Source organism: Cynocephalus volans, chromosome 8, assembly GCF_027409185.1.
Source record: "Cynocephalus volans isolate mCynVol1 chromosome 8, mCynVol1.pri, whole genome shotgun sequence".
Lineage (NCBI taxonomy): Eukaryota > Metazoa > Chordata > Mammalia > Dermoptera > Cynocephalidae > Cynocephalus > Cynocephalus volans.
Genome location: NC_084467.1, coordinates 5,841,015 through 5,860,427, shown reverse-complemented (window position 1 = coordinate 5,860,427; position 19,413 = coordinate 5,841,015). Strand labels below are relative to the sequence as shown.

Here is a 19,413-nt window from a genome sequence, read left to right as displayed (position 1 = left end):
CCTCTAATGGAAATACCTAGTTAAGGCAGCCACGGGACAGAAGAGCACACATTGCAAAGAGCAGATACCCCCGTCAGAAAGACAGACCTGGAGGATGGAGAATGAGGGATGCTTTACGATCTTAGAGGAGAGACAGGTGCAGCCCGAGTGGCCGCATCAGTGCAGGGCAGAGCTCCCTCAAAAACCCCAGTGCCCGGGGACCTGGAAGTCACCGCGGTGGGTGGACAGAGGCTCGGGGCCCCAAACCTCTTCACTCCTCCAACTTTGCTGCCCACTGGATCTTGCCCCCATTGCTAGAGGAAGCTGCCTCTCTGGAAACTGCTCCCTTTCACCCAAAGCAGGCTGCCCAGTCAGCTCCGTGGGGCAGCATGAGGGTAAAGCTCCTGCTTTGTGTCTGTCCTGGGTGCTGTGGTGTCACCCAGTTCCCAGCTGATCCCTGCTTCCCTCACTAGCCATCAGGGCTGCCTCCGAGGGGAGAGCACACCTGCTGCCTGGCAGAGCCCCTCCAGGCCCCGCGCTGCCCATCTGTCCCGGGAGCCCCGGCTCACCCAAGCCGCCGGTGCACAGGCAGTTGTGGGTCCGCGGCTGGGGCTTGGTCTGGTGGCTGTCGAGGATCTGCTGCACCAGCTGCTCCACCGAGAAGCCCGAGCTGCTGTTCCCGTTGCTGCACGTCCACTTGATGCCGTGGACTGTGGAGAGAGAGGCAGAGGGGCTGTCAGAGGCCGCGGGTGCAGGGGATCCCTGGGGTGGGCTGAGGGGGGGACCTAGGCCCTCTCAGAGCTCAGGCCTGTCTCTGCTGGGTGGGAGGTGAGCACTTGGAGGGGAGGAGGGAGGCCAGCTGTCCCATGGGAGTTCTGAGCTCGTCCCTACCTCCTCTCTCCTGTTTCTTATGGTGCAGCCCAGGGAGTGCACAGCCTAGAGTTTGGCTTTTGTTTTCCTGAAGTCCAAGTGCACTAAGTGACAATGTGGGGGTCTCAGGGTGGAGGAGAAAGGGAGTGAGAAGGGGTGGGAGACTTGATGGAGACTGAGGGACCTCCCCAGACTGCAAGTGTCTCCTGGAGACTCAGACAGGATGGAGCTTGGTGGGTTCAGAAAGAAGGAGGGACCAGGTCCTGCTCTCAGGAGTGTGTGCCAATGAGGCCCCCCTGCAACCCTGGAGGGGAAGGCTTTGGCTTCCTGCCCTCACCAGACTTCTCCACCCTAAAGGGGTTGCAGGAGAGGCTGGGCAGCATGGCCCGGTGCCTCAGTGCCCAGGGCCAACTGATAACCACCATCTGCCTGGCAGGATGGAGGCTGGAAGTCTGCAATAAACTGACTTGCCCAGCTGCATGTGTGGACTGTTTCAGGCCCACCCTTCTAGGTCTTGCTCTCAGATGGAGCAGACCTGGCCAGGAGGTGGCTGAGCCCTGAGCCTGGCACACAGCACAGCCCCGCTCTCTCTGGTGGCTCAGGGTGGAGGTGGGGTCCAGGCTCCACAGGCAGTAAATCTGCAGCCCTGGGGCTGGATCTCGTGCCCGGGGCTCCAGGAGGAGCTAGGCACAGGGTCATGGTTATGGAGAGGCCAGTAGCTTTGCCAGTACAAGAACGACTTCCTTTCTCCTTTGGCCAGAGCTTTTCTCACATGGACTCCAGGGGAAGAACTGTGAAAACTCACAGTGCCGGCCCCAGCTCCGTGCGGGCTCCAGATTGCAAAGCCACAAGGAGACAGTCTACCTGGTGGGTAGGAACTAGGCAGGATTCGGACCTGGATTTGATTCCAGGTTCTGATCTTGCTGCCTATATCTGGAGAAGTCATCTGTCCTCTCTGAGCCTCAGTCTCCTCACCTGTAAAATAGGACTGCAGCAGCTCCTGCCTCACCAGTGGGCAGGAGGAAACATAACCTACATGCCTGGAACTTCATGTGCCCAACAAAGAGCCGCTGCTGTCGTGACTATTAATAGTCATGACGGTGATGACTGCCACACAAAGTAGGCAGTGCTGGCCCTGCCCTGGGGCTTGGCCGATGCTATGGGGACTGGCTTGGGGAAGGAAGCTTCTCGCTGTGAAATCCACAGATGGCTCAGCTTTGGAATGCAGGGGGCAGGTCTCCGCGGCGCCTCTGTTCCTCATCAGCACTTTTATTTAGAACTTCAGTGGTTTTTTCAAAGGAAAGAAACCCCCCGGGTGGAGGCTGTGATCTGGCAGGAATCCCTCCTGGGGGCTGCTGTCCTTTCTGCGTGTGCTGCGCACCTGGCCCTGGTGTTTGCTTAGCTTCCTTGCCCTCTGCTCCACTCTGTCGAGGCTCTTCTGGAGTTCTGCAGGGCCCTGCCTCCTCCACCTTCACCTGTCCCCAGAGGGTCCTGGATCCTGATGGATCATCGAGAGGGGGTGGTGGGGCTCGGCACCTTGCTGCCTGGTTGCTGAGGGGCTTCATCTCGAAGACCAGTTTGCCTGCTCAGAGCATTCAGTGATGGGTGCAAGCAGGGGGCTGTGGCGTTTGTGGCCCACCTTTCTGCAGGTGGGTGGCACCTCTGCCTGGCGCTCCCTGAAGTTCTCCGGCAGCCCCAGGAGGCCTTCGCTCCTGCTGACTCAGGCCCACTTGGGTGTACTCTTCTCCCTGAGCCCCTTGTCCCCAGCCCAGGCATTTTGAAATCTCATCATAGCAGTGGAGTCTTTTTCTCCAATAAACCTCTACCTAGAAATCCAATATAGAAGACATAACAGCAGCAGTAACTGGCTGTAGGCAGGAATGAGGGTCAGGGGCTCACCAGCCTGTCCCCATGCCCAGGGCCCTCCTTGGCTGAGGACCTTTCCAGGCTCATTTTACAGATGAGAAAACAGAGGCTTGGGGAGGGGAGGTGAAAGTCCATGTCACACCCAGGGGCCAGAGGGCAGCACTTGGGACTCGCCTCGGCGCTGCTGCACGTGCAACCGTCTGTCCCAGCCATCCACCCCTACCCTGGCTGTACCCAGGCCCCATCCTGGAGATTCTGTTGTCATTGGCCTGGGGGGATGCCAGGTATTTTTTTAAAGCTCCCCAGGGGCTCCTCACATGCCATCAGGATGGGGAACACACATCTCTGTCCTAAGCCTAAACTCAGCAGGGTCTTTGAGCCCGGAAACAGAAATACCTGCAGAGTTCATCAGAGCCCCTACCTATGGGAACTGTGAACAGACACCCATTGCAAAGCCAGGCTGGACATTCTCCAGGAAAACCCCACTGAGTTTGAACTTGGCTCTCTGGAGAGATGAGCTCAGGGCAGCTCCACCTCTGGCTTCTGGCCTCCTGACTATACCCCACTCACGAGTCTTGGGTCTCGGGGTTGGGTGGACTTGCTAATCCCCCACCTGGCAGAGTCTTCTGGCATTTCTGACCAGGGCCCCTATGCTCTGACAACAGCCGCTCACTCCAGGTTTCTCCTGCAGCCCTGACACACAGGTATGGCCACCACATTCTATCTGCTCTCCTCCTTATGTTGTGAAGGTTATAAAATGAAAACCCAGTGAAGGGTGACAGATTGCAAGCAGAGAGTTTCTGGATGCTTGATGCAAATTACCTACTGTCTTGGCGCATCCGATATGCAGATCGCCTCCCTCCCCCTCTGGTGGGGGTGGAGAAAAGCCCTCTCCTTGAGGTGGTGAGTTGTTAGCACTGAATATCAAATACCATCAAGATGGCTTTTAACATGTCATGCTCGGCTTCCCGACACGTAATGAATCAGCGGGAAAGGAGATTTCTATAGGGAATAAAGCGCTTTACTAAAGGACAGGTAATAAACACGCACCACCTCCCCTTCCTCGGCCCATCCCCCTTTGTGAGAGCAGCAGAGGGGGACTGCATTAGAAGTTCACGTGATCTAATGTAAGGTCGTGACATGCCATGTAAGCGGGAGGCACAGAAAGAGAAAGGGGAATTCCCAGAAACATAACCTCTTGGTGGCTCTGGGTCGCGTCCCTATGCTCCTGCTCACTGGACCTCCGTGGAACTGACTCCTTGTTCCTTGCCCGGGGGCATGGTCTGCGCATTCCAGCCCAGTTTGAGCCGAATCCCAGACAGAGGGGCTCTCTCTTCAGTAACCTCCACACATGGGGCCAGGGTGGTGGTTCCTGGGATGCTCAGGAGATGAAGAGAGACCTGTGTCCCCAGGAAAGCTGGGACAGGGGAAACACCAGAGGGAGAAGAGCAGACATGGGGTGGGATAAACTGGTCCCCAGCATGGGCCTCCCCAGGACAGGAGTGGCCATGGGGAAGCAGGATGCTGGGTACCTTAAAGAGCACCCTCCTGCGGCTCCCCCAGAGACCCTGCTGCTGCTGCCCCGTGCCACCTGGGCCTGGGGACTGCATTGTCTTTGGCCAGGCTGCCTGCAGCCTGGCTTGCGTGAGGACTGGTCTGCAGAGCCGAGGCTGTGGGTGGCTGTCGTAGGGGCCCATGGGCCCACTCTGGTGCTGACCTGGCCCGTACAAGGTGTTTACTCTAATTACGACCCACAGCAAGCAGCAGCATTTCCACTAATATGAATAATCAAAATGAAATTAATGACAACAGCATGTGGCCCGTGCTTTGGAGAGCATCTTCTGATGAACAATTTACCCAGGAGGTGGCCGACCACCGGGAAGAGAGTAATTGAGACCTGGAAGAGAGGGCTAGAGGACCACCCCCCACCCAGGGCAGGCCGCCAGCTGAGGGCCTCTCGAGTGGTGGCTGTTCCATCCCAGGCCCTTGGGAAAAGGTGAAGAGCTTAGGCTAAGAGTTCCCCTAACTTCCCCATTTATGAACTGAATTGTGTCCCCTCAAATCCATAGGTTGAAGCCTTACTCCCCAATGTGACTGTATTTGGAGATAGGCCTTTAAGAAGGTAAAATGAAATGAGGTCATTTGGGTGGGGTCCTAATCCAGTAGGGCTGGTGTCCTTGCAAGAAGAGGAAGAGACACCAGGGGTACATGTGCACAGAGAAAAGGCCATGTGAGGACACAGCAAGAAGGAGTCTGTCTGTGAGTCAGGAAGAGAGACCTCCCCAGAAACCAACCCTGACGTCACTTTGATCTTGGACTTCCAGTCTCCAGGACCATGAGCAAATAAATCACTGTTGTTAAGCCACCCAGTCTGTGGTATTCTGTTATGACAAATGTCTTAGTCTGTTTGTGCTGCTATAACAGAATACCACTGACTGGGTAATTTACAATGAACAGAAATTCATTGGGTCATGGTCCTGGAGGCCAGGAAGTCCAATGTCAAGGGGCTGGCATCTGTTGAGGGCCTTCTTGCTGTGTCATCACATGGTGGGAGGACAAAGAAAAAGAATCCATGCCCAGGAGCCCTTTTATAATGGCATTAATCCACCCACGAAGGCAAAGCCCTCATGACCTAAACACCTCCTGTTAGGCGCTGTCCCCCAACACAGTTGGACTGGCGATTAAATTTCAACATGAGTTTCAGAGGAGACGAACATTCAAACCGTAGCAGGCAGCCCAAGTAAACGAATACACCCCGTTGGGAGCCTTCTCCATTCCCAGGCTCCCTGGCGGGACCCCTACCTGCCCCTGGAAGCGACCACCCTGCCCTGTGCACTGCACACGTGTGTGTGTACAGTGTAAGGGGCCCTGACATCAGGGGCTTTCTAGAAGGCCTCCTTCCTCTATCACTTTAAATCCTTCCCTTCCTTCCAGCACAGCCCAGCTCAATCTCCCACCTCCTCATGGAAGCCTTCCTGGATACTCTAGCCCTTATCTCTGTCCCCACCAGGGACAGCGTCTGAGCCATGAGGGTAGGACCCATCGAGTCGATCACTGCTCTGTCCCCATGCTTAGAACAATGCCTGGCACAGAGTAGATGCTTAGGAAAGGTTGGTTGAGTGAATGAGTGGACACTTCCTCAAGCTGTCATGCCCTGTCTAGCTTGGTTCCCTTTTTGTACCGGTTCATTGTTTCCTCCAGTGAGCAGAGCTCAGGTCTCAATAATAATAACATCAAAAATAATAATATTTATTGAACATACACTATATACTGGGCACTGTTTGAACTTCTTTATATGTTGGCATTACGAAAAGAAATAAATAACAATATGTACCCCTGGGTGAACAGCTTCGGTGGGGGGACACTGGGCAGAGCACGCTTATGAACAGTAGTGGTGCTGTGTGTTCCCTGCAGCAGAAGTCACCTGGGAACCTGTTAGGAATGCACATTCTCAGGCCCCGCCAGACCTACTGAATCAGAAACTCTGAGGATGGGACCCGGTGTCCGTGTCCTAACAGGGCCTGCAGGGAATTCGGATGCACATGGAAGTTTGAGAACCACTCAAACTTATAGAGATGACCTCTCTAACCTCTCAATAATCCTTTGAGGCAGAATTATTATCCCCCCCCTTTTTTTTTGAAAAGTTAAAATTCCTTAATTTTTATTCCTGGTATCATTACCACAATTTACAGGGCAATATACCTGATGTAATACAAAGAAAAAGACAGAGCTACGACAGATAAAAGACCCCAAGATGTGCATCTAATTGACACTACATTGCATTAACAGTAGCTGCACTTTTTTGCAAACTGCAGCTGTGACAGTCCTGAATAAGAAAATTTTCCTGTTTAAGCTGCAGTAACTTTTCTGACAATGGATCATCGTTCCTTCTGTGGCAGATTTTTACAGTTCTTCTAATGCATCTGTATTATTCCCTTTAATTAATACAAAAACCAAGACTCAGAAACGTTGTGTAACTTGCCCAAGGTCACACAGCAGATAAGTGGGAGTGGGGAGGGGTTGCAGATTCCAGCTCTTTCCACTGAGCCACCTGCCTGGCCTGCGTCCCTCCCAGGACTGACTTCTTGGAGGTGGTGAGGAAAGGATGGATGGCTCATCAGTGGGCAGAGGAGAAAAGCTACCCCACCAGAGGGTGCAGGCTCCCTCCCTCTGCAGCAAGACTCACACCACCTCCTGGTGAGAAGGAGTCTGATTGCTGCAGCAGCCCTGGGGGCTGGAGGCTGGGCAGGAGGCGCAGGAACCTGGGGCCGGGCCCAGCGCTGCTCTGCCTGGGCCAGATGCCTGCCCTCTGTCTGCCACCCTCTCCTGTCTCAGAAGGGCCAGGTCCCACCTTACTGGCTGGGGGTGGTAGGGGGCAGAAGCTCCTGTCACTGGCTCCCCTCCGTCGTGATTCTTGTCATTTAGGGCCAGGCCAGGTGGGTAGCCAGGCCTCAGCGACAGGCCGCTCAGCTGGCCAAGCCACCCAAACCAGGGCAGAAGAAACTCTCCCTTTAGCCTCCAAGGGTGTAGAGGAGGAACCAGGAGGCAGGGCTCTGCTCTCGGAAAACCCAGAGCAAGCAAGAGCGGCAGAACGAAGGAAGCCCAGGGAGGCTGCTGCAGGAGAACGTCTTGGCAAGGCGTCCGAGCCTGGGCACTAGGGCACTGGGACGTGTGCCCTGGCCTCGCTCACTGTGGTGAACTGGGGTGCCTCGTTAGGGGTGCAATTAGGAGAAATGTCTGTGAAAGGCAAAGAACCCAAAGAAAGGTGTCATCGTGGATAGTAGGGGATTTGTAGGGGCAGCGCTGGGCTCTGAGACAGGGCCTACTCGCTTGGATTTCCCATCATTGGGGGTAAAGTGTGGGTGGAGGGAGGACCCACTGGGTGAGACTGGGGGGCTGAGGGGCAGTCACCTGCCTCTTGGTTGTTCATTCCTGCCATGGCTGTCCTATGGTAGTGCTTCACTAAAGGGCAGGGCAGACTCTGAGCTCAGTGCCCCCGAACTAGCTGTAAGGCAAGAGGGGCTGGAGCTCAGAAACATCAAGAGCCTGCGGGAGATGGGGGTGGTGGTGGCAGCAGGAGCACACTGGCCTGGGGTCGGGGGCCGCAGGGAGGTTGCCGCTCTTTTCCTCATTTGCCGTGTGATCTTGGGAAGATCTTTGATTCCTCTGGACCTCAGTTTTCTCATCTGTAAAATGGGTGCCTCTCACCAGTCCACCTGACGCCTGTCACAGTTCCCCAAGGGACTTTAAAGACATACAAATAAGTGGCCCACACCAGGATTCTGATTAGAGACCCCCACAGGAGATCTGAGGCAGGCCAGGGGCAGAAGCCCCAAGGGAGACAAGGCTTTCTGCTCTGAAAAGTCATGCCTAGAAGACGTTGGAGAGGAACTGGACAACCAGTCAGAAAGGAGAATGTTGGAAGATCCCCTTGGCCTATGGCGGTCCCAGGAACTGGTGAGAGCCAGCATCCTACCCCCTTTGCTCTGGGGGCAGTAACTTCTGGAAGACTGACAGCGCAAGTCTGGCTGGAGCTTTGGTCACCACGGTAACAGCACAGGCAGCACCTGCTGGAATTGACATTTGGCCTTTCTTTGCACGGGAAGAGATTTATTGGCACTGTGGTGAGAGGGGACAGAGACAAGTGGCAGTGTCCTTGTCTAGAGGGCTGTTGGGGACCCTTCCTCCTCTTCAGCCTGGGCTCATGCAGTACTCCACCCAGATACCCCCACCCAAGACTGACCGTAAGGAGGGTGACTGGTTAACTTGTCCGAACCAGGTCACCTTGGAAACTGAAAGGGGGCGCTGTGACTGCTTGTCCAGGCAATGGTATAAACTGGGACACTCCCAGGCAACCCCAGACGCATGGTCACCCAACTCACGAACCACGTGAGGGAGCGGGTGGCAGAGGGGCCACCATGAGCCTCCTGAGAGCAAGGAGTGGATGAGAGCCCCTTTGGAGTCCTGCCTGTTGTTGACACTAGAAGGCTGTCTCCATGGCAACAAGGTCAATGGGAAATGGCAGGAGCCTTGGTTTAATTTTCGCTGTATTCTTGTTGACAGGAATAAAGGCCCTGCTTCTTATTTCTTGGTTCAACTGGAGGATGAAATTTTCATTAGATTTAACTTCTCATATCCAGACACCCACATGCTATTCAATTTCTCGATCTCACCACTCAACTCTCACTCTCCTATTGGTCCTCAGGACAAAATTTTCAGAAATCTCATTTGGAGGCGTGTAGAGGCTGAGGGGGACGGAGGCAGCGAGTGTGTGCCGCGTGCGTGCGTGGGGGTGCGTGTGCCATGTCCCAACGGGTGTGTAATTTCTGGCTCTCACTTTTGGGATGTGGGCATCATGATCCCCCTTCTACCGGGACCCCTAGGCTGTGTTCCGTCGTTACACATCCCCTGGGAGGGGCAGGTGGGCAGAGGGTCCGGTGCACAGCTAGGGGCTGGGGATTTAACCTGGCTATCTTCTTTAGGTGGGATGGACTTCAGAGGTGAGGGGTAGGGAGAGGAACATTTGGGCCGAGAGGTGATTACAGCCCGGCCAATGACTGCCAGGTCGGGAAATTCAGACCACATGGGATGACACCACCTTTTGCCTCTGCACTTGGCCTTGCAGGCTATCTCCAAAGTGCCCATGTGACATGAAAAGTGGCCCCGAGGCTCTCAGAATCTCCTCCTGATTTGCTAAGAGGCATTATCACCGAGGCTGGGAATTCTTCATGCTGGAGTAGGAGCACGAATGTGCTAGAAGTTCATGGTCTAATAATGTCGGAAATGTGATTTGGCAGAGACAGAAGAAGCTTGAACTGTTATCTCCACCTCCGGGAGCCACGTGGACTCTGGCATCCTCTTCTCCCCACTTGGGCACAATTGCCTCCCATTTTCCCAGGCTTTGCTCTGGGGCAGAGACAGCAGGATGTGGGAGTGGGCAGCTGTCTGTCCAGCGCCTCCAGGCCACTTGGGAGTGGGGCAGGGGTTCTGGACGGGTTCCATCTTGCTTCTCGGAAGACTGTTCAGAGTGGCAGTCAGGCCAGGGATGTGGGCAAGGCCGGCCATGTCCCCAGCACCAGCACAGAGATGCCCTCCACAGCAGCTTGGTGAGCTGGTGAAGGGTGAGGATGGAAGCAGGAACTTCTGCAGCAGCGGGGGGTGAGGGGGTGGGGGGTGCAGAGCCTCAAGGCAGCCCTGAGGGGCAAGGAGCCAGGAGGGACAGGAAATCAAAAGAAGTATTTCTCTTTCAGTCCTACATTGGCAGAATAACCTTTAGCTCAAAAATCAGCTTAATAATCAAATCAGCTCAATACAATTCAAAGGGAGTAAGGAACATTTGCAAAACAAACCTGGATCCCTGGAGCAGAAAAAGGAAGCAAGCCCGAACAGAAGCCAGCCTGCCATCCGCTGCCCTCTCTCTGCCCTCCTCTGTGCCAGGCTGAGAGACGGCTGGAAAAAGTTCTCGCAGGAGCAAGAGGAGGGCCTGGGGCCCTCCTGGAGGTTCAAGGGACCTACCCTGCCTGCTCCCCACGCCAGCAGCTCCTAACCAAAGGGAAAAGCAAAACATGCAGGGAAATCCTCTCCAAGCCCTTTGGTACTGTCCCAGCCTCCCCCTTGAATCCCAGGTCCTGCAAACACAGGCAGGGAGCAGGCTTTCTGTTCTTAGGGACAGAATTGTGGTCCCTGGCTCTGTACCCGCCATGGGGACATAGTTGTGCTTCCTTTTATGGGACTCCAGGATTTCTCATGTGTTCAAGTCAACAAGTATCTGGCAAGACCTCACTATGTGCCAGCACCAACACCTGCTGCAACCCAAGGATACTTCTAGGGTATCCTTGTTTCTTAACCCAGAGTCTACAGCAAGACCTCATGGGTCCTGGAACATCCAGGAATTTTATGCCCAATTCTTTGTGCATGTTTCTGAAAGCCTCCCTCTGGGAGAGTGCCCAGACTAAGCTCAGCGCTGCTTCTCATGCCTGTCTCTCTCCCACAGAGGCTGGTGGCCTGGCAAAGGGGGTGCCCCTTTTCTACAGGACAGGGCTCCTTGGCTGGCCTCTCCCTGGAGCTTGCTTTAGGCTGGGGTTTCTCAGAAAGTATGGCCCTGGGGCCCCCAGCATGAAGATCTTGCTGGTTAAAAAATTCGGGTTCCTAGGGCCCACCCCAGACCCCTGGAATCAGGAACATGCCTTTTAACAGCATGTCCAGGTGGTTCCCAGGGGAAGCTGCCTGTCTCTGCTCAGGCTTTGCAGGGCCTTGGTAGATCCGGGGTAAATCCACTGGCTCCTTCTGAGCCCCAGGGACAGGGCAGCCTGAGGGGTGCCCAGGTTCACTCCTGCCTTGCGTCCCTCTCTCCTAACCCGAGTCTCACCTCAGAGGTAGGGACACTAGAACATTTCTGAAGCCCTTTTCTAACACAGCCTCCCCTGGGCTGACCCCCACTCTCCTCACTGTGCCCACACCTGAGGGTCCACGGTGCGGGATCCTCGCGACTCTCTCTGCCTGCTGCCCTCCTTTCCCCACAGGCTCTGGCTGAGACTCAGGAGCACATCCTCCTAGTCAGGGGCGAAGCTCCCGGGCCCTTGTCTCGCGGCCAGCCAGGTGGTGGCCGATCAGGTAGACTGAGTTGCAGAGCAAGGGTGGTGCCCGGGCACCCTTTCCCAGGGCCCTCTCTGCTTGTTCCAGCCCCAGCACTCCAGAATCACAAAGCAGGCCCCCGACGGCCTCCCATCACACCCCAGACACGAGGTCCGCGGTCCGGGTGGGGCGGCGCCCCCTGCCCGCAGGCTCCCGGGGCTGGCGGGGCGGGGGCTGCGGGCTCGCGTCTCCGAGCCGCGCTGCTGCTACCGGCCACCAGGTGGCGCTAACCGACCGGGAACGAGCCGGGTGAGGCTTGGGAAAAGAAAGCCTTTGTTGATTTTACTTCCTGATATTCTATAATCACCAGGATTACAATCTAAGCAAAAAAGCAAAACAAATAAACACAGCGCCCTCCCCCCGCTTACTGGATCTTTGGTCTTTGTCTGAAAAACTATGAGAAAACAAAAGACGCATTGCACATACAACCTGAGGCTTGGGTGTGTATTAGCCCAGCAAGGGCCCCCCAGGCAGGTGGAGGAAGGGGCGAGGGCTCTGTCGGTGTCACGCGACGGTGTGAGGAGCTCCCAGGAGAGGCAAGAGCCTGCTAATCAGCCTGCTTCTGTTGATCTCTATGCAGTAGCAGCCACTTCCCAGCAGCGTGGGGTTCCCTGTGTATAAGCACCCTGGCCTTTGCCAAATCCCTGGCAACCTTGTGGCTTCCTGCACCAGACTTAACAGTTGCACGGAGGCGGGGAGGGTGCTCTTCTGAGTGTGCGTGGTGAGGGGGCTGAGACTGTGGCTCCCGAAAACACCAACAGGCTGTAGGTAAGGATGAAAGTTGTTTGGGGTAACTGAGGACTGCTAGGAGCCATAACAGCACAATCAGACCCCACTCACCACAGCCCCCACCCCCCCCACTCACCCTGCTTCCAGCACCAAGCTGAATATGGCCTTCACCCCACCATCAACATGGCCTTTGTCCCCTTGAGCTCAATATGGCTTCAGCCACCCAAAGTCAACACCGCCATAGAAGTGAGGCTGCTTTTGGAGGGAGTTTCTGGGCTGAAGATGCTAGAAAACCAAGCATTGCCCTGCTGAGCTCACACGTGTGTCGGGGTGGTGAGGGCAGCCATGTGTGCAAGTGTGCACATGTATAAGCATGCAGGTGTGTACGTGCAGGTGTGTGCAGGCTCATGTGTGGTGTGGGTGCAGACCCTGGGCTCTGCTGGCTCCACAGCCAGCCCTCTGGCTTTGCCCACCCAGTGCTGCTGAGGACACCCGCCACAGAGGCTGCAGGACTCTGAAACATGACAGTGGGGTCTGGGAAGGCAGTCGGGTACAGATAAGCCCAGAGGCAGCTGGTGGGGACACCTGCTGGTCTCTGGAGCCGTGAAGGCCTGCAGAAAGGCCCAGGCCTTGCTAGGTGATACAGGCCATCTGGCTAGCCAGGGAACTCACTCTAAGAGGGATCCCCAGGTGGGGAGAGCTGGGGCAAGATCACCCCTCAGGAAGGGCTTAGAAGTTGTGCCCTCATCCCTCACTCCGGATGTGCAACCCCTCTGACTGCCAGCTGGGAAGTGGTTGGCATGTCCGTCCCCTCCCTAGCTGCCAAGAAAAGGGGCAGAGCAGAACACCACGGGTGCTCCATGGGAGAGGATCTGCTGCAAGAGAACGGTCTCCCTCTGGCTCCCTGCCAGCTTGATGGAAGGTTCAGAGCCACTGCGGTTCTGGGCAGCCAAAGATCCTGGAGCAGGTTTCCCGCCAGGCTGGTAGGACTGAGGCACAGAACTCTGCCTGGCAGATCAGTCTACCCCACTCAAAGTCATCTCTCAATGGTCGATCTGGGAGGACAGGACCCCCCCTGTACAGCCCCTTGCCTACAATATGGGAGTTTGCCGGTGCAAAGCTGGTTCTCTCTCAGACCAGCTGCATTGGAACAGACCCTGGAATTTCCAGGATGAGACACACCAAGCTTTAAATCATGTTCATTTGCATTCTATAAACTCCAGCTCTCAGACAGGACCCCAGACAATCATCCCCAGGGCTTGAACTGAGATGAGCAATTCCGTGCACTATGAGCCAGAAAGCTGAAGCCCACAGGGCACCCGGGCCAGGCAGCTCTACTCAGCCCTGAACGACTCACATGCAAACCTTTTTTTCCCAGAGTATATTAGGATGGAAATGCTAAGCAAAAAATACACTCTCCAGATCCCCTTGAAACTAGGGGCAACTATATGACAAAATTCTGGCCAGTGATATATCAGTGGAAATGACATATGCAACTTCTGGGCCCTGTCCTTAAAGGGAAGAAGCTTGTCCTCCTCTTAATTTTCTCCCCTTCCCACTGGTTGGAATGCAGTTGTGATGGCTGGAGCTGGGGCAGCCATCTTGGATGACATAAAAGAGGGTGACATCCGCGGAACGGCAGTGCAGCCAGCTGGAAGGAGCCTGGGGGGCTGGTCCCTGACACTGCGGGGCTGCAACATAGATCCTGAGGTGTTTGATGAAAGAGAAATAAGCTTCGTTTTCATTTAAGCTACTGTTATTTTGGTCTTTGTCATACCAGCAAGACCCATATTTTAACTACTGCAGAAGGGATTACAAAAGACAGGAAGGATCTTTGGAAACATACTGGGAATTCCTATTAGACATCTTAATTTTTTCCTTTTTTTTTTTTTTTAATCTAGAGGAGGCATTCCTCAGATGGCAGGTTGAAGGGAAGCCCCCTTCTGACCAAAGGGCACAGTTGCAAGAATCCAGATGGGAATCTCGGAATCGGTCTGGCTTAGAAGTGGGCGTTTGTGAGATTCCCAGGGCACGGCAGTGGTGAGCTCCATCTCACAACAGGTGAGGCGAAGGCTGCGGATCAGAGTTTCCCTTCACCACCGATAAGCACAACATTTTGATTAAGCCACTGACAACTCTGCTGTAGGGCAGAGAAATTTGGAAACATCAGGAAATCAAACTGTGAAGTCTTTGAAGGAATGTGATTTATGTGAAAATGTGATGAAGCTAATGTGCTTGGCTCCAGTGCCGGGTAGCACGCCGGATTCTGGAAGCAGATCTGATGGCTTCTTGGCTCTCAGCACACCTCGACTTTCCCCGAACACGGTGAGCTGGTGCCCTAAGCATGTTCCAAGCCTGATCAGCGTCTGAAGCTTTTATGGAGCTGCATTTCCAGGGCTGTGTTGCTCAGGCTGGGCCTCCGCACCCAGAGCCCTGCACACGTGTGCACGCTCTCAGTTACCGACTGCTCTGCTTCCCCGTGCCCCCCGAGACACCAGAGAGCCAAGTGTTATTAGATTTATGGGGAGCTTGGTGTAGTTTTACATAATTTTCTTGATGCACTGCAGATTTTTGAACAGGCATTCACAGTTCCTTTCAGTTACGCATCAGAGGCTGACTCAGGTCTGATTTCCACCTGCTAGACTTCTCAGAGCCTAATTCCCCCCCGTCCAGCCCAGAGGGGGGCACTGCTGTGTGATGGACGGGCAGCTCCTGCACGGGGACAGTACAGGGGAGAGATGATGCGGTGGCTTAAGGAGCAAGGGCTCTCCGTGTGTGTTTAGAGGTGTTTGGGAGGGCCCAGGCCAGAGGCCTGTGACTGAAAGGCATCTCTTTCTTTGGGAACATTCTTTGGCTACTCTCTGGCTCACACAAGCTCTGGATCTTTTGCTGGGCCTGGCTGGGGCTGGGCTGCTTCCTGGCTGTGTGTGTGGGGCCTTTTACCAGCAAAGGGGCCAGAAATTGTCAGTGGAATGTGGCAAGGGGAACTCCTTCCAGTTACCTAAGAGGAAAAAATGACAGGTCCAGACAGGCCAGAGAGAAACTCTTCCTCCTGACTGAAGGCAGTTTTGGGGCCTGGGCTTCCTTCTTGATGGGGGAGCTGAGGAACCAGACGAGTTGCATGTGCACCTGGACTCTGGCCACCCTTTCTCAGGACCCTTATTTTAAAGGCACTGACCAAGCCCCAGGAGGAAGGCCCTGGGCCCTCCTGGATTGTACCCTCCCGTGAGCAGCTTCTGCAGGATCAATCTGAACTCCTGCAGTGACCCCGCCTCCCAGGAAGGGGGATGAAGGTGCCGCCTCAGCCCCTTGGACACAGTCTGGAGGGGCTGAGGAGTCTAGTCGTCCTGCTGGGCTGGCCGGAAGCTGTTGCTCTGGGAGCAGAGACTGCTGGGTTCTTTCTTTCCCTTTCCAGAAGGGGGACTGTGTTGCAGAGAGCATGGGCGGCTAGCCCAGGGTCACATGGAGAGGGGGCCACACGGAGAGGCGGCCACAGAGCCGGGACAAGTGCCTGCCTCCCGAGGCCCTGGCTCCGACTCTTTCTGCTGCCCTGGCCAGGTGGCTTCGGCACCTGCTGTGAGCTGAGTCACAGCCCGGGCCCAGCCAAGGCTCTGCCGAAGAGGAAACGTGAACAGCCCTGGCGGTGGGGCTGGGGCAGAGCCCTATGTCTGGGGCAAGCTGCACATTTACATGCCACCACCTGGTGCTGGATCGGAAGGGGCAAGCAGGCGGGTCTGGCAGCAGGACCCCTGGCACCATTGCTCCAGGTCCCTGGCCCTTGGGTCTGTCCTTAGCTCCCAGGGCCTGGACACTGTAAACCTTTGTCTATTGCTTGGGCCCCTGCGGAGGGACGGTGAAAGCTGGGTCCAGCCGCTTTCCACTCAGCCATCGCACAGATGCTGACAGACGCCGCCTGTGTGCCTGGCACTGTGCAGAGACCAGAAGGATTCCCGACGGTTTGCAAATGCTCTGCTGAGTTCTGAAGAGGCTCATGTGGCCCCTTCTGGGGAAGCGTGAGAGACTGATTTCAGTCTGACATCTCTCCCCGTGGGGTCCCCAGGAGGCCGTGGTGCTGGGGGTGTGACTCTGCAGCTGGGTGGCTGGGGAGGGCCTGCGAAGAGGCGATGTTTAGGCTGAGAGCTGAGGATGGGGCGAGGGGGCAGACAGAGACAGGGTGTGCTCTGATGGGGACAGCTCTGGTGGAGGAACTCCATGGGGCGAACATGGCACAGAGTCTCAGTAGGGCAGAGCCCACAGGTGTGGGGCCCCAAGGTGCCTGCCATGCTCAGGAGCATGTGCACCGAGCAGGGGCATCAAGTGGCTTTCGGCAAGGAGGGTTACAGTTAGAGCTGCTGGTGAGGAGGTGGTGCTGTGGGAACCTAGACCCAGGCTGGCCTGAGCCTCCCCTGGGACACTTGGCTTAGGAGGATGACTCAGGAGGAAGCGCAGTCCTGGAGTCCAGTCCCTGGGGGCCCCCTTTCCACCCAGAACCCTTTGTCCCTCCTGACCCTCATCCCAACCTGAGGCTGGGGGTAGATCCCTGAATCTGAGCACCTAGAGGACTCTCAGCATTAGCTGTTCACTGCAGGTACCTCTGGCTTCAGCTTGGACCCTCCCAGGGACAGGACCCTCACTGTCACCCCCCAGGAAAGGATGTTTTGTTTGATCCCCATGTATGGTACCCAAGAGCTGTCTTTCTCCCCAGCAAAGGATGTTTTGTTTGATCCCCGTGTATGGTACCCAAGAGCTGTCTTTCTCCCCCAGCCCAGCTCCAGGGGAGGTGCTGGTTCCGAGTGACCCATTGACCTGCTCTCTTAGGTCCTGTTGATGACAGGTCTTTGTCCTGAGCCTCAGCGATCACCATTCCAGGCCCCTGTGAGCCCTGTGTCCAGCACCGAATGGCCTCATGCTCTTTCTCTGTCTGGCAGACCCAAGCCCGGCTGTCCAGGGGGCAGGAGAGGCCACTGAGAGCCCCCTGCGGCTGCCAGGAGCTGTGGCCCATGGAAACCAGGCCCCAGCTGAGCCTAAGCTTCCTGGACTCACTCGGTGTTTTGCATTCAGTGATTTGCACCTGACAGATGCTTCAGAAAGCATCACTTTCCTAACAAAATGAAATCCAGCTCAATTACCATCATCCGTTTGCCACCCAGTCTGGGAGCCGAGGCAGGCCCTGTGTCCAAGAGGCAGCAGCTGAGCCCAGAGCCAGCATGGGAGGCCGAGCGCAGGGGCAGGGCCAGCCCTGGCGTCCCCGCCCCTGTTCTGCAGCCTCTCCCCACCTGGCCTGCTGTCCCCTCTTTTCTGTGGCCAGGAGATGCAGTCTGGGGCCCCCTCTCAGCTCTGCCATCGTGTTGCTTTGTGTCTCTGAACCCCTCTTCTCACGTGGCCTGACATTCTGTGCTCTATCATGTCGGGGTTTACGAGGGTCAAGTGTGAGCAGGGTCAGAGTGAGTGTCACAAAAGCTAAGCTCACAGTGCCCCTACCTTTCTCGCAAAGTGGGGCTGCACCCCTGGGTCCCCAAGGCCATGGGGGACCTTTCTGGCCCCACCTGGATGATGCTGGCTTGTCCCCAGTGCAGGGGCACCAGGCTGGCCGCGGCTACTCACACATGGGCTTCAGCTGCCCGATGAGCTCCTCCTTCGTCCACTTCGCCCACTCCTTCTTGTCCGTGTTGATGGAGCAGAGGACGGGGCCGCAAGGCTTACCGCAGTCCTCGATGGCCGGCACGTTCAGATAGTGCACCAGGACGATGTCGGGGTTCTGCGGGGACAGCACAGAGACTGGCAGCATGAGGTGGCACAGAGCCCTTCTGAGGGCAGGGATGCCCCCAGACCCCCAACAGGTGCAGGAGAGACTGAGTCCCCGTGCACCAGGCTTTCTCACGCTTGGCACTAGTGGCATGTGGAAACAGTGGTTCTCTGATGCAGGGGCAATCCTGTGCACTGCAGGGTGTTAGCAGATGCCCAGGCCTCACCCACCAGATTCTTCCCTTCCACCCTCCCAATCGTGACAACTAGAAAAGCCTTCAGACACCACCCAATGTCCCCTGGAGCCCAGATCACCCCCAGTTGCCAACCACAGACCTCCACAACTGCTGACTGCTATGTGCGTGACTAAGGGCCCCGTAGGTGAGGCCTCACACTCCCCAGCCTAGTGTTCAGACCTCATGCCGTGGCTGTGTCCCCAGCACTCGCCAGCGCCTCAGGCTTTACGCGCACTTCCACCCCATGCTCGCCGGATGCCCTGACGCAGCCATCATCACCCCCTTCTTCCCAGGGTCAAAGGTGTTCCCAGAGTTTAAGTCCCCTGCTTCTGAGGGCTGCAGCCCCTCCAGCCTGTGGCCTTCTCCCTGCACAGACAGCCCCACCAGTCTTTTCCATCTAAGCATCACCCAGGAGGCAGCTGTCACCCAGGATCTCTGGAAACTCCTCATTGGAAGCCCTTTGGAGCTTAAGAATGGGAAGGACACTGGTCTGAAGACTCCAGAGGCACAGTTTGCCTAGAATTGTCTCTATTTATTTATTTATTTATTTGTCATTTTCGTGACCGGCACTCAGCCAGTGAGTGCACCGGCCATTCCCATATAGTATCCGAACCCGCGGCGGGAGCATCGCTGCGCTCCCAGCGCCGCACTCTCCCGAGTGCGCCACGGGCTCGGCCTGAAATGTCTCTATTTAAAGGGTCAGCCTCTTCCCATTAGATTTGATTCAAGGTGCCTTCTGTCCCTTTCTGCCCACCACCAGCTCTGATGTGACGCACCAAGGGGACTTGGTGGGCAGCGGTTGTGCTGCAATGAGCACATGGCCTTCTGTGGCCCCCCAGAAGGCAGGGCTGTTTATTTGGCCACATCAGGCCTGACAAGTTTGTTAAAAAACAATCATGTCACTTTTTAAGTGTATCTGGATAAACCCAGAAAACCTGGCTTATCCCTTCCACTCCAGTCAGAAGGTATTTCTTGAAGCATTTTTTTTTTGCATTGTTCTAAAGAAACATAGGACGGTACATCAAGACACTGGGGAACCCTGGAAAAAGCCCTGTGGAAGACCCCGTCCTGTGCTTTCTTTCCAGACCTGCCTCCTCTGCTTTTCCCAATTGATGTTTAACTGCAAGTCCAGGGATGGGCAGGACCCCAGGCACAGAGGAAGCTGAGTCTTGGTTCAAAACACAGCTGCTGTTTTCGTTGTGGTCAGAGCAAGAGCAATAAACGAATATATGAATCAATCAATCCATTAATAAAAAAAGACTCAAGACTACATCATGACCAATGTAAGAGAGTAGACTGGCATGATTTAAAAAGATTTTCAATAAGGGTTGAAACATAGTGTTTTTCCTGCCCA

At 55.6% G+C, this 19,413-nt stretch overlaps 1 protein-coding gene across 1 annotated transcript in view; it reads right to left on the bottom strand.

Moving 5' to 3' along the window:
• Positions 1 to 19,413, bottom strand: part of CAMTA1 (calmodulin binding transcription activator 1) — an 846,562-nt gene that overhangs the window by 86,731 nt on the left and 740,418 nt on the right. Inside the window, exons 7-8 of the mRNA XM_063103685.1 lie at positions 17,683 to 17,836; positions 549 to 689 (exon numbers count right to left, since the gene is read on the bottom strand). Of these exons, the coding sequence (XP_062959755.1) occupies positions 549 to 689; positions 17,683 to 17,836 (295 nt within the window). The remainder of the gene's footprint in view (positions 1 to 548; positions 690 to 17,682; positions 17,837 to 19,413) is intronic.